The sequence below is a fragment of the Archocentrus centrarchus genome, chromosome 3 (genome assembly GCF_007364275.1).
Source record: "Archocentrus centrarchus isolate MPI-CPG fArcCen1 chromosome 3, fArcCen1, whole genome shotgun sequence".
Lineage (NCBI taxonomy): Eukaryota > Metazoa > Chordata > Actinopteri > Cichliformes > Cichlidae > Archocentrus > Archocentrus centrarchus.
In genome coordinates this window covers 2508171-2523364 of record NC_044348.1, presented here as the reverse complement: position 1 = coordinate 2523364, position 15194 = coordinate 2508171, and the positions used below count along the sequence as shown (strand labels likewise).

The following is a 15194-nucleotide window of genomic DNA, read 5'->3' as shown; positions in this document are numbered from 1 at the left end:
GCATATCGCAGGCTCTCTAAATCTGGGAGCGGATCTGCTATCCAGAGGTGCTCTGCTATACGGCGACTGGGCCCTACATCCGGCCATTGTAGAACAGCTGTGGCTGCGCTACGGCCAGGCTTCAGTGGATCTTCTTGCTTCAGAAGAAAACGCGCAGTGTCCGCATTTCTTCTCCTTGCGCGATTAAAGCGCGCCTCTCGGTGGGGATGCGCTCGCGCATGTTTGGCCACCCGTGCTCCTGTATGCTTTTCCTCCTCTGACGTTAATACCTCCCACTCTGTCCGGAGTGAGGGAACATCGCCACACAATGATTCTGATAGCTCCGCTCTGGCCGGCAATGCACTGTCTAGCGGAGATATATCAGCTTCTGTGCGGGCAGCCGTGGCAACTCCCGTTGCGCAGGGATATGCTGTCCCAGGCACGGGGGTCAATTTTCCACCCACATCCAGAGCGCCTGGCACTTTGGGCCTGGCCCGTGAGTGGGTTAATCTAAGCATGGTGAACCTTCCCCAGGGAGTGATTAACACTATTCAGAATGCTAGGGCATCCTCCACCAGGTCTCTGTACAACAGTAAGTGGAGGGTGTTTGAGGACTGGTCCCACGAGAAGGGTCACATTCCCTTTCAGTGTCCAGTTGGCCTGATTCTGTCATTCCTACAAGACTTGATTGACAAGCAAAAAGCCTTTTCCACAGTTAAAGTGTACTTGGCTGCCATTGCTGCCTTCCACATGGGGTTTGGCGATAAAACAGTTCGCCAACACCCTTTGGTTTGCCGTTTTATGAAGGGGGCCCCGCAGGTTACTCCCTGTCTCCAGGCCACTGGTACCCCCTTGGGATTTGGCGGTGGTTTTGGATGGGCTCTGTTGCCCCCCATTTGAGCCTCTACAGGAAACTGATTTAAAGCATCTGTCCCTGAAGACTGTGTTGCTGCTTGCTTTAGCCTCGGCTAAGCGTGTCAGTGACATTCATGCCCTTTCAGCACACCCTTCTTGCACTCAGTTTGCCCAGGGGCAGGCTAGGGTACTGCTGAAGCCCAACCCGGCATATGTGCCTAAGGTGGTTGGGTCATATGTGCCAATTACCTTGACAGCATTCTCCCCGCCTCCTTTTTCTTCTGATGAAGAACAAAGGTTGCACATGCTGTGTCCTGTTCGTGCTTTGCGTGCTTATTTGGACAGGACTAAGGGTTTCCGAGGAAGTGACCAGCTTTTCATTTCACGGGCAGGTCCTCACAGGGGCAAACCTATCACTAAGCAACGGCTCTCACACTGGATTGTGGAGGCGATTGCGCTGGGGTATTCGAGTCAGGGGCTGCAGGCTCCAGAGGGCCTGCGGGCTCACTCCACTTGTGGTCTGGCGGCATCCTGGGCCCTGTTTAAAGGGGTGTCAATCCAGGACATCTGTGCAGCCGCAAGCTGGTCTTTACCTCTCACTTCCATCCGGTTCTACAGACTGGATGTCTCTGCTCCAAGTGTAGCCCAAGCAGTATTGAGCTCTGGCTCCTCACTTGGATAAGTGGACTACTTGCTATTTAGCTGGCGGTTGCTTGAGATAAGCTCGTCTGGCAATACAGGAGTCTCCATTTCCCATAGTGAGACATCGAAACGAATGCTAGGAATGAGAACTTTAGGTTACTTGCGTAACCCCGGTTCTCAGAGTAGCATGAGCGAGATGTCTCACCAGACAGCCCTTCTTGCTGGGGCGAAGCGAGAATAGGTGCTTATCTTGAATAATGACTATGTCGTAGCGCAAGCTACTTAAAGGTGGGTGGCTCCGCCTGACATGGTCATCGCGATCACCAGCCAATCAGGATTGGCGTAATGAAATAAATGCTTCTGAGGAATACACAGGGAGGAGTATCCCATAGTGAGACATCTCACTCATGCTACTCTGAGAACCAGGGTTACGCAAGTAACCTAAAGTTTTCTACTGTAGCTAATTATCAGTGCAGTTAATGCCAACATGTATTGGCAGTTCAGTGACACACAGAGGCAGTTTCCATTAAGCAAGTGCTTACTGTCCAAACCTAAAGTAACTGAATTTGAAGAACAGCTGGGTACAAACTGTCCCTTGTGTATTTATGTAAGTATAAATATGTACTCACCATCCATTCTGAGATGATGATGTCGACCTTCTCTACAGGGAGCTTGATGTCTTCAATGCGGCCTTTGATCAGAGTAATCTTATCCTCCAGCTGGTTGGACCTGCATATGAAAAACAATGTAATGATTATTTCTGGCTGCCCGCAAAATTTCTCTGACCTATGGTATTAACCCATGAAGAGTCAAGTTTTATTACAGCAATCCTACCGTAATATCCCCAAAATATTTCCGTGCAAGTCATCTTTCATTAGGTTTCTAACAATTTGGAAAGTGAGACCACAAACCACATTACAAACATCTGCATTATCACACTGCAACTCCTGTTAAAGTGTGCTAGTCTGGCGAAAGTTGCAGTGCGTATAGTTTGTTTACTGCAACAATCTTTCTTCCCTGGTCTGGTCTGGATCAAATAAACCAAACCACAGGTATAAAAAGCACCCCTAAGGCATAGATTATCCTCCCTTGTGGAGTCGGACATCTGCAGACACCACAAATGTATAGCTGTCACTATTATACAAGCTCCTAGCCCACTTAGAGGCACATTCCATTATTAACAGTAAATCTTCAAGATCTCTCCCTCCCTTTTCATTGTTGCTTAGACCCTTGTGACCTCCTACATAATCGCAGGCGCAAAAAGTATAACACCAGGTAAAGTCACTAAAACTAGGGCCAAAAGGATGATGTAAAGTTTATCTACTTATTCAGAGATATATATATATATATATATATATATATATATATATATATATATATATATATATATATATATATATATATATATTTCACACAAGAAGCTTCCTTATTTTGGAGCAATATCAAAACTTGTCACGATCTGCAAATGGGCATATTCTCTCCTCTGTGTATTTCCAGTCCATGGGCCGGCTAGGTGTCAGGTTCAGGTAGGGACTGTAAGATCAAGCCTGCTCTTTAAATGATCCTTCCTTTCACAGCAGCCAGTTTGGGTATCAATCTCTGTGAATATTCCATTATCATGACAGCTAATGTTACAGAGGACAGAACAATTACTCACAGCGGCCCAGAGTGCATTTCTGTAGCAGCGATCCTTATCTTGAACTGTCTCTCCCCTCTCAGCTGCTCTTCTACTGCTGCTATCACCTTCTTCCAGAATGCAACGGCCCCCACCTACATCCTCCGCCCCACCCACCCACCACCACCTTTCACAAGAAGGAAACACTGTAATCTCATTATTGGGGTAATTTAGAGGACAATGTCAGGACTCTGGGGAGGGAGTCTGTGTGTGTGTGTGTGTGTGTGTGTGTGTGTGTGTGTGTGTGTGTGTGTGTGTGTGTGTGTGTGTGTGTGTTAGGACAGCACGGGAGTGAGAAAGGAGGAAAGAGGAGCTCTTCATCACTGGAAACAAATTTTTTGGCAAAATAAAGTTGGTTTCTGGTGTACAGTTTATAATACGTCACAAATTCAATTCAGCCCAATAGAATTAAAAGCCAAAATATGCTTATAATAAAGGAGCGGTGAAAATAAACTAAATGAATATGCTTCACTAAGAAACCTAGAACATTTTTCAATGACTTACACAGACTTGGCTAAAACACCCTGGTTTACTTTCATTTATACTGACCAGACCAAAGTCAAATACTGGTTAAAAAACATCCATGTCTTTAGCTCATATCACCATTAATGTCACTCATGTCATTGTCTCATATTTTTACGCTTTGTTGTCAGAATAAATTATGTTTTATCAGCTAATCCATCAATTCCATCCATTTCTTTAAAGTATTTAGACAGTATCTATTAAGGAAGTGACTGTGAAGGAAGGAAGTCACATCAAGCTTTTCATTTAAACTTTGGCGATGGAGTGGAAACAGGAGATGGATGCTCCTGCCCAACCAACAGGAGCCACTTTAATTACAATCCTTATATTAACATCAGGAGGAAGTGATGGACACACAGAGGCCAGCTCTATGTGCACGAGCACACGCGCGCGCGCGCGCGCACACACACACACACACACACACACACACACACACACACACACACACACACACACACACAGAGAAATAAAATCACAACCCTTCAGTAGTTTTAAAAAGGACCCAAGGGTGGATTCTGCACACGTTTCTGTATTTATGTGTATGTGTACATGTGTGGGTGTGTAAAAAAGGGTGGCGTGATGGGGAAAATACAACATCTTTCTTTAGCTGAATCTTCACTGCTGGCAATCCTGCTATGCAGCCTGCATGCCAACACACACTCCAACAGCTATTCAGTGGGCTGTAAAATTAAAACGTCCCCTTCCTTCGGAAAACCCTGTTGTTTTGCTTATACGACACTGTCTTACATAACGGTAATAATGGCTGTCATAATGGCCCCTAGCTCAAAAACGCATTCGACAGGCAGGGGTATGATAGTGGTTTCAGGTAGATGGAGGGTGAGCAGGGGCTCTTGTGGGGGTAAATGGACTCCACTGTGGAGCATCAGCTGCTGAAAAACTAGAAATATGCAGCACATGAAATTGGACGGAGGACTTTATTAAAAAGATGTCAACAGGGGGTTCATCTGCATGTTTGTTTGTGTCTTGGGGTGGTGTTGGGCAGTGGGGGTGACTAGAGACTTCAGACTGCAGCTACTGCAGAGGAGAGGGGTGAATGAGTCAGACCGCAGGTGTAAATTATGTACATTATGGCCAGGCAGCTGACAGCAGCTCTATTGAAGTCAACCAGCTGAAACAAATAAAAGGTAGCTGGAGGTCACACAAACCTCCACTCCCACAATCTTCTGCTGCACACAAAGGGAGAAGATCTGTGCACTCTCTCAGCTCTAAAGGAGCCAACATCAGGTCAGGGTCACATGACTGACAGGGGCTTGAGAACAAATCTGCCGGCATGGGGAGTACCGACTGGGCTTTTGCACTTAAGTTCTAAAAAGGCAATTTTTCAAAGCAGTGAGCATCGCAAATAAAATTCTGTTGACATCTGATGTATTTTGGTGGAGGCAAACAGAGACGGAGCGTACAGAAAGTGTCTCACCTGACTATGTCCATGGCCTGATAGATGATTTCGGACTGATCCACTGCTATAACCTTTTTGGCCCCAGCTCGTGCAGCAAACATTGACAATATGCCAGTGCCACAGCCCACATCAAGCACCACCTACAGGAGCAGAGCAGGAGAAAATGGGATGGTGTGATGGAGGGCCAGAACCAGCATTAGAGATTAGCCTGCAAATATGGAAAGATCTGCACAATTTAGGGTTTCAAAAACAAACGCTTAAACAGGCGCGTCGAACAGTGTTTAGAAGTGATTTCTTTCTAATTCTTCTTATGTCAGTGAAGCTGCTGACCCTAAAAGGTCATTGCAGAGGATTTGTCTGTGACAGGTCAGCTGCTTCATCCAAAACAATCATAACACACATGCAGAAGGAAAACACAATCATGTCACAGCTAGCTCACTGCTGCACAATACAATTTATATATTTAAACAGAATGACTGAAAATGGCAGTTTCATTAATTAAAAAAAAAAAAAAAACCTGCTTAAAAACAAAACTTAACACCAGGCTCCTCACACGCTCTAATTTAAACTCTCAGTTTTAACATCTGACATTATCAAATATCACAAGCAGTCCTGGTCAGAGGTGGTCACTTTAACCTTTAACGATATTTGACAGTGATGTCACACTAAAGGTTGTTACTAGAAGTTGTTTTATTGGGAAACTTTGATTTTAGAATGACTACACAAACCTCAAATACCAACTCTCATGTTGCTACGGACTGCATCAACATCTGGATTATTTAATGAATTAATGTTATGCGTGTTTTCAAGAGCTTGCTCAAACTGCTTTTTAAACCCTCACTGTCTCCAAGTGGCTTTTTGCATTTTTTTTTTTTTAATCACCTCTATTTCAGGTTCCACTTAATTCGTTCATGTTCGTCTCCAACTGCTGTTAAATGACCGAGACGTGGATGCAGTGACTATGTGCCCCAAATGTGTGACTCTGTGCTTCTGCGTCTCTATTTAAGTAAACTCCCTGGTTGCATCCTGCTGTCTTTATGGGTTCACAGAGGGTCGCCGACATACTGCTAACAAAACAGAGCCCAACTCCTCGCTTCTGATCTGAAACAAGAAAATCCTGCTTTGTTCTGTTTGCCGGTTACTATCGGAGGAGACGCTTCCCTCTCTGCCGACTGCTTCAACCTGACAGGGATAATGTACGTTCCCATCAACGCAACCTGCCTCCCTCCTCTACAGCCTCATCACAGCACTAACCAGCAGCGACCCATATAATGGATGGTCATGATACAGGCCACTGCTTCCCACAGCTAAAAGCAATTGGGGGGGTGGGGGGGGGGGGGGGGTGTAGTTATGGGTTTGGCGGTGGATTGCATGTGTCTGTTATCAGGACTGTGCAGTCCATATTTAGAGGTGCTAATAAAGTTGCGAGACAACATCGCATTATTAATGTCTTTTCTGGAAAATGCACATTCCTGTTAACAGGCTTTACTGAACATTAAACCGGCTAACTCGCACATGTAAACACACATTAATGTACACACACGCAATTTCCTTTGCTCGGATGGCTCACCTTATCTCTGAACACTTCGGGGTTGCTGTACATGAAATCACGGTAGCTCTCCGTGCGTACTTTATCCTGTGGACAGAATATTAAAATTAAAGCCGAGCGCATGCACGCTTGCATTTGAATTAAAGGAAAGGTTATAGGTTATTTGTGTTCTACAAAGATGTTTGTGTTGTAATGACGCTTTGAATGGCGATAAGTTCAATAGAAATTTAAAAAATCTAGGCGGGTAAAGCTTTGTCCATATAGGGGCACATAAAAGCAGGTCACAACAGACTGTGTTGGATTCCTAGACATCTATGAGGTAAAACTACGGAGGGACTCTAATGGAGATTGGGTTAGGACTTGCTAATTAACGTGCCAATCATATCCGCCCACAAATCCAAGCACCTCAGTTCTGAGAGAAAAGTTACAGATAAAATACAGCAATGTGGGTTAGTACAAGTTAGATTGGACGTGAGCATGAATCAAGACTTTTGACTTTGAAAGATATTTACAACAAACAGCTTTTTTGAGCCTTTACTTCTGAGAGAGTGGCAGCAGTTAGCCGGGAGGTCCCCAAGTACAGACGCGCCTTCCTGGGTTTTTTTTTCCCCTCTTAGCATTTGCAAAACTCAAAGTAACTCTGGAGAGATTTAATCTACTTGCTTTACCGTGTGCTAAGATCCAGCTAAGCCTTTATTATCTCAATGTGAAAAATGTTATTGTGCTTCCTTTGTCCTGTATAGGCTCCATAAAGCCTGGGCTACACCGTCAGTTCATTTCTCAATGTTTTGTATTTTTATTGCGGTTGCCGGTGCTGCATTCATGTTAATTTATTCAATCAATCAACAGAGATAAACATCAAATACCTATTCTTTATATATAAGAGCAAAGAAAAAAAGACACTAAAAATGGAGTTTTAAGAACTAAGTCTCCTTTTTCTGCAGTGAATTTACTAAAAACAACAAAAAAAGACATTCTATTCATTTGCCTCAGAAAAGTCAATTACGCTCCAATATTAATAACATTCATGCATGATGCTCACATTTAAGACCAGGAAAGTCCATGTGGATAAGGCCTCACAAAACATCATAATCAACACAACAAAGTTGCCATTTGATTATTGTTTTAAGACAGAATGGGGGGGGGGGGGGGGGGGGGGGGGGGGGGGGGGGGGGTCTAATAATAAATTTTTTACAAAATTCGGCGAAAAACTTTAACAATATCAAGAAATCCTGAAGCTTTTAATTATTCAGCTCCTCTTTTACGCGTTCTCTCCCTCTCCCTCTCTCACACACACACACACACACTCACTGCGTCATAGGTAATTCACTTCATGCCCACCCATAAAAGAGTGGGCCACATTCTACTGCAAAGCCCTCATCACGTGTTCCTGGCCCCTCCTGAGGCTTTGATGGACTTTAAAGCTTGACGCAAAAACATGACGCAAAACTTAACCGTGCTTAGCACCAATCAGGACAGCCAAAAGAATATGTCTAAGCACTGCGGTAAGTAGAACAGGACTTGGGGAGAGGGAGAACACACACACACAGCTTGCTGACACTTTCAGGTTTCAGTGCTTCAGGAGTGTAAAAATTAATTTCCACATTTAAAGCATCCACCATGCAGAGTTTCACATGAGAGCTCAGCACGTATTGCTGATTTGTCATTTTTGAGAGCATGTCTTGTCCTCAGTATTAATTCATACATAAAGATGATCATTTTCATTTATATGCTACATGAAAATCTTTTTGCCGAGATGCACACCAATGAACCCGCCTTCACTTTTGTGCCCAGGGGAAATTATTCACAAGACTGCAAAGAGACCTGCGGGCCTGGTCAGTGCCTGTGCGAATGTGTTTACACAGCTCAGACCTTCAGCATCTCCTCGTGGATGCTGTAATGTCCATAGGAGCTGAAGTAGGCCTCGTCCTCATCCTCACGGAGCTCGGACACAGCGCCCAGGTTACCAGACCTGTTCGTTTCCACATTCAGCACCAAACCCTGAGCCAGCACCCTGAAAGAACATCACGCAGATCGCCGTTTAACTTCTCATATTAGGACAGGGGACAAAAGCAGTGACCAGAAAGGAGAAAGCACACACAGCCTTCATGCAGGACGAAGCAGTAAATGGAGGAGAAGGGGGAGCATTCATCTTTCTAACTCTCGTCCAAATCCCCACCCCACCCCCCCAAACCCTGCCTCCCTACAGCTCACCCTTCCTGTATTATTCCGTTATTGCTCCCCTTACCTATCTTTCCTCCTCACTTTAACCTCCATGCTGCAGTGGAATTTTCCCTTCCCGTTTTTTTCCCCCCTTTCTCTTCCTCCAAACTTCTTCCACAAGGTACTCTACTTAATGTTTAACAATACTGAGTTCACTGTGTCCCCCTGCTGGAAATCAGAGTGCAGTGCAAATGCAACATTTCACACTGAGGAAACTGCAAATTCTCAAAAGTAAAAAATACAGGCCCACAGTTAAAAAAACGTAACACACCGACCCTGACATAAATCAACATGAAACTGCAAAAAAGCCACTGACTTGAGTTTGTGCAGGTCATCCATGGCTCTGGCCAGCGCCTCCTCTGAACAGCGAGCTCTCTCCTCAGCAGCCTGCGCCCTGTGCAGAAGTGCGCCATGGCCTTCTGCACGGGGCCCATCGCTGCCACAGAGCTCCTCAGGGTCTGACAGAAACACAGACAGGGGGAGACCGACTGATGGGTTTGCATATTAAATGCAGGAAAAGTTTTCCTTGTGAGGCCAACTAAGTGAAAAGATACTAACGACATGCAGAAATCAAGCCTGTAACACACAATAAGTAGCATTCGGGACACGGGTGCTGTTTTCAGTAGCCTTATGCTCTTCGGTTTTCATAAATAATCACGATAATCAAAAATCTGTGTTATAAAACTTTGAAATTGCTGTACCGGCTTGCAGCAGCGGGTCGTCCTGCAGGACTGGCTGCAGGAAGGCTTCGCTCTCCCAGGGTAAAGGAGCATCCGGCAACCCTGCCAGACTGGATGCTTTACATTTCTATAGACACACACACAAAAAAAAAAAAAAAAAAAAACACGCTCAGAAATCTGAAAACTCTCCACTTGTTTACAAAAATCATTATCAACACACACACACGCACACAGATTCACACACTGCAAGATCACATATGTAACAGGTGTGAACATTTACATCCTCATATTTCACAGCATTAAGTTACTCACTGTTGAACGTATGAAGTTGATCATTTTGATGTATCCATAGTCATCTAAATCTAACGAGGGAAACAAAGTTGAGGCATTTCATCAAAACAGAGCAATCCTCTGCTTCTTTGGTGATGCAGAGAAAACTCAGCAGCTACTTACTGTATTTTCTTATTAGACCTACAAGGTTGACCTGGTGCTCAGCTGTGCAGTGCTGCAGGGTGGCATTTACAGAACTTTGCAACCTAAGAAAAAAAAAAAAGAAAGAAAGACAGAAAAATCTGTTTAGTTCTAAGCCAAAGAAGTCAAAAACAGATCCTCAGATTTCTTATTTTTATAGGAGTGAGTTGGATTTTTGTGAACAGACCTCTATAAACAAATATGTCCTGAATTTGAGCATCCAGTTATTTTTACATAACAGTAAAACTGTTTCTTGACTAAAAAAAAAAAAAATCAAAAACATTCAAAGTGAAGACAGAGAGTGCTCTTTTTAAAACTTACTTTAAGAAGTTTGTAGTGCAGGAAAAATCAGGCCAGAGCAGCCTGACAGACGTTTACTTTGATTACACAAACGTTGAGTAGGTCATGGATAATAGGCAGCAAACTTCAGTTAAACAGCTCTATATAGCATTATCATCACATCAGATCAATCTATTGAACTTAAAAGAGAGGTCAGAGGTCAAATGTGACATAACTGAAATCTTTATATGGTATATATGCTGATAATGCACACCGAACTTGTAAGAATCATAGTTTCTAAGTTATCAGGCTTTTTGTTCATTCTGGGTCAATAAATCAGAAAGTTGACCTTGAAGACGTTGGTGGATGTCAGGCTAATTTTAATGGATTTTAACATGACCCCACTCTACACCCCTACAGAGTTTAATCCGAATTCATTAAAAGTTTTCTGAGCTATCGTATAGACAGAATGACGCGCATGCCGCACACAAAAACATCACCTCTTAACAGAAGAGGAGGTTATGGAGAGGAAAAAAAGGAGAACTTTTCTCCAGTTTTTAGAAAAGCTGCATAATTTTTGAAGAGCTGACAAAAAACATGATGTACTGCAGGCCTGCAAGCATGGGAAAAATCTGCAGCAAAATGTATGACAAAATATAGGACAATATGACATGCATACCGAAAACTGACTATTACAGTACTGTGAACCACCACTCATTTCTTTCCATTTTGCTCAGAAGATGGGATATAGTTGCAAAATTTTATTGAAACATGGTGCAAACATATATGGAAATGCAGCATATAGGGCAAAACAGAGTTTGTAAATTCAAACAAGCTTGAAAGTCATTATTTGGTATGATCACCTTTATTCTTCAGCACAGCCTGAACTCTCTGCGGCAGCTTTCTTGTAATTTCTTTAAGCAGTCTCCAGGAATTGTTCTCCAGGCTTCCTGAAACACATCCCAAAGTTCTTCTTTGGATGTTTCTGCCTTTTGTTCCGTTCTCTGTCAAGATGATCCCACACTGCTTCAATAATGCTGAGGTCTGGGCTCTGTGGAGGCCGATCCATGACTGATAGTGTTCCATTGTGTTTTTATCCAGTTCCATTTAGGCATTAAACAGCTTTTTAACAGAGTTTCTCTTCCTTAAGAATAACTTCTTGACAGCCACCCTTCCCCTGAGACATTTCTGATGAGGCTTCAGTGAACAGCAGATGGATCAACTGAAGGGTCCATGTTCTTTTCTCAGGTCTTTGCTGGATTTTTTTTTGTCCCCCATTTCTTACGGACATGACTTTCAGATTCTGTTCTTATGCTGTAGATAGTTTTGGGGCCCGACTGAGCATTGTTTAGTTTCTGTAGTATTGTACTGTAAACATCAGGCTGACATTTTGTTTCCACAGTGTAAGCTTTTAGTGCTGATAGTCTGCATGTTTAGTTTTTTTTTTTCTGTGTCTAAATAATTTTACCTTCATCACACTTGCAAACATCACTGTTCTTTTTCATTACAAGGCAGACTGTTAAAACTTGTGTTCTTACCCAACAGTACTCAGCAAACCTCTGATAATAGTCTGGTACAATAATCCTTCAGTGACAGTAAAAACATGTAGAACAAGACTGTTCAGAAATTAAAAGCTGAGAAAAGCACATTTAAAGTCTACTTTCATTCTGACCAAATATCCAAACATTTTGACCACCGAGGTCAGCGGGCTCGAACCTGCAGTCCCAGCGCCACACGTGGCTCTTACCCATTTCCAGTGGCTCGCTGTGACTGTGAGCAAAATCTTGATGAATATGAAAATAAAAAGCGGTTATTGTCTTTACATTTTATTCTTAATCCTTGTTGCGTGTCAGAGATTGAACTCTGCACACATCTTCAGTTGTGTACCTCAGTGTCATTGGGTGCTTCAGACTTTTAAACACAACACACCCTCAGCTGAGGGTAGCCTGGGAGATATGCAGCGATATGTTGTTCATTCTTCTTTTGCCCTTCAGTGCAGCTGCCAGGCATCCCAACAACTGGTTGTGTCTCCAGGTAGATCTGCCTTGCATTAGGCTGGTATTACAAGCAACCCTTATGTGGTTGAGATGGACTGAAGCAGACAGGCTGCACCCTCACCCACTCGAGGGTTTAGGTTTGCAGGTGATGGATAGGCCTACGTTGCACAGATGAGGAAGCTCATCCTATTTGCCTCCATCCTCCACAGGTACACTATATTGCCAAAAGTACTCACTGTTTCAAATCACTGAATTCACATATTCCAATCACTTCCACGGCCAAAGGTGTATAAACCAAGCACCAAGCAGACTGTTTCTATAAGTATTTGTAAAAGAATGGGTCACTCTCAGTCAATTCCAGTTTGGTACCGTGATAGGATGCCACCTGCGCAACATGTTCAGTTGTGAAATTTCTTCGATACTAAATATTCCACAGTCAACTGTTAGTGGAATTACAAGGAAGTGAAAATGATTTTAAGTGACAGCAACTCAGCCATGAAGTGGTAGGACACATAAAATGACAAAGTGGGGTCAGTGGATGCTGAGGTGCACTTTCTGCAGAGTCAATCACTACAGACCTCCAACCTTCATGTGGTCTTCAGATTAGGTCAAGAAAAGTGCATAGAGAGCTTCATGGAATGGGTTTCCATGGCCAAGCAGCTGCATCCAAGTCTTACATCACCAAGCACAATGGAAAGCGTTGGATGCAGTGGTGTAAAGCACGCCACCGTTGGACTCTAAAGCAGTGGAGACGTGATGAGTTTGGGGATGGTCCCTTCCTGTTCCAACATGACTGCACACCAGTGCATAAAGCAGGTCCATAAAGACATGGATGAGCCAGTTTTGTGTCTAAGAACTTGACTGGCCTGCACAGAGTCCTGACCTCAACCCGATGTAACAACTTTAGGATGAATCAGAGCAGAGACTGTGACCCAGGCCTTCATCCAACATCAGTGTCTGACCTCACAAATGTGCTTCTGGAAGAATGGACAAAAATTCTCATAAACACACTAACCCTTGTGGAAAGCCTTCCCAAAAGAGCTGAAGCTGTTATAGCTGCAAAAGGTGGGCTGACATCATATTAAACCCCATAGATTAATAATGGGATTTCACTGAAGTTCATATGCATGTGAAGGCAGACAAGCAAATACTTTTGGCAATATAGTGTGTATATATAACCCACTGGATTAGTCATGTAGATACTGATTTCAATATTTAACGTTTATTAGTACTGCTAGGCTAATTTATGCTTGCAGCTCCATACTTGTATTTTTTAGTAAGAAAATACTCAAAAATGGCTCTTTTGATAGTGAAGGTTGCAGACCCCCGACCGATGATTCATGTCAAAGGAACTCGTCTTTATACTCACTATGACTCATTCAATGATACAAAAATTTAATTATGACACATGACTTAAAAGTCTGGGACACTTATAGCCTTTTCAAGTTTTTATAGTGTTTTGCTGCATGTGGTCTTTTGGAATAAGTATCTTCAGAGCTGATGAACTCAAAATGTACCAAGAAATGTTCCCAGGCAACTCAGAAACACGGTGAAAAATATGAATATTCAGCTTGAACGCTAAGTCCGATCTCCCCGCATGTAAACGAGTATGAAAAACACTGGTGCAATTTTGCACTCTTTACGAAAAGGTACAGCTGATCAGGCTGATCTCACCTGTCACAGAACAAACAGGTAACTGGCTGACTGTCCTCCTCCATCCACTGCCACTGTTCTTCATCATCAGCGTCATCGTCATCACCGTCAGAGAGCTCCGGCACCTCCTCAGCAACTTCATCTATGTCTGCCAAAGGAAAACCTCTTAAGTGTAAGCGCTGCTGTCAGCACTGCTAACTAGTGTTACAGCCGGCAGAAATACTGCCGGCGCACCGTGTACCGCAGCTAAAGACAGAATGCTCTACCGAAATCAACAAAACAAATGGCCGCGAGCTAAATCCAGCGTTTGCACTTTTAATTATTAGTTATTTGCCACTCACGTGGGTCTGTGTACTCCGCCATGCTGTCGCGTTGGGTCCGGATAGCTTCCTGGTGACGTTTGGTGACGTAAAAAAGGGCCGGAGCCAGTCAAAATAAGTACTTTCACAGAAAAGCCGCGAGATGTCGCCAAAGTTGAACTGTAGTGTTTTGTTGCGTATTTGTGTGCAGCACTCTGGGATTTTAATTATGGGTTCTATCAAAGCGGACGGAATTCTTGTATTTAACAAATTTGAGGAACTTACTAAAGTAAAAAAAAAAAGAGTTTATTTTTCTTGGTTTTCTATCTAAATTTAGAGTAAATAACTGCAGTAGTGATTATGGTATGCATATGGATGTTTACCATAAAGAGTCTGACCTCTCTAGACATTGAAACATGGCAATAGGCCGCATGATAACAAATTCAAACGTTTAGGTTAGTGTGATTGTGTTTTTAGACTCTGCCTGGGCTATTTAAAGGGTCAGGCTCATCCAAATGACCAAAGATGACTATACTAGATGGGTAATAGGTTTCAAATATGTGCGACTCTACAACACATACTTAGCTGTTTGGGATAGTTGCTTGTTAGTTAACACTTAAGGTAACATTTTGAAAAGATCATCATTTTAGATCTGGTATCTGTGGTAAAGGTGGTGTTCCTAATATAATGGACATAAAATCATCCTCACTTAAGTAGTGCTACCGACTACAGCCTCAACCCTGAATCCTCCTCTAGCTCCCCAGATGACAGATGGCCGTGATGTTTACAGGTAGGTGAGAAAGACATTTAATGTGTTAACACTATTTGGTAACTCTGACTTTGGTTTTGCCTGTGGCAGGTGGAACCTGGATAACAGTGTTGTTATTGGAACTGGGAAAAAGCTGGATTGGGCCATGAGGAGGCTTTCTGTGATGAGGTAGGTGCAGGAAAGA

General features: G+C 43.3%; 1 protein-coding gene across 1 annotated transcript in view; it reads right to left on the bottom strand.

Annotated features, from left to right (window-relative positions):
- The window catches only part of prmt3 (protein arginine methyltransferase 3), a 62719-nt gene extending 48389 nt beyond the window's left edge, over window positions 1-14330 (bottom strand). The window contains exons 1-10 of the mRNA XM_030724119.1: window positions 14284-14330; window positions 13964-14090; window positions 9996-10078; window positions 9855-9904; window positions 9564-9669; window positions 9179-9320; window positions 8512-8653; window positions 6661-6726; window positions 5109-5230; window positions 2106-2205 (exon numbers count right to left, since the gene is read on the bottom strand). Coding sequence (XP_030579979.1) covers window positions 2106-2205; window positions 5109-5230; window positions 6661-6726; window positions 8512-8653; window positions 9179-9320; window positions 9564-9669; window positions 9855-9904; window positions 9996-10078; window positions 13964-14090; window positions 14284-14305 — 960 coding nt within the window. The 5' untranslated portion in view covers window positions 14306-14330. The remainder of the gene's footprint in view (window positions 1-2105; window positions 2206-5108; window positions 5231-6660; window positions 6727-8511; window positions 8654-9178; window positions 9321-9563; window positions 9670-9854; window positions 9905-9995; window positions 10079-13963; window positions 14091-14283) is intronic.
- Window positions 14331-15194: the final 864 nt, after the last annotated feature.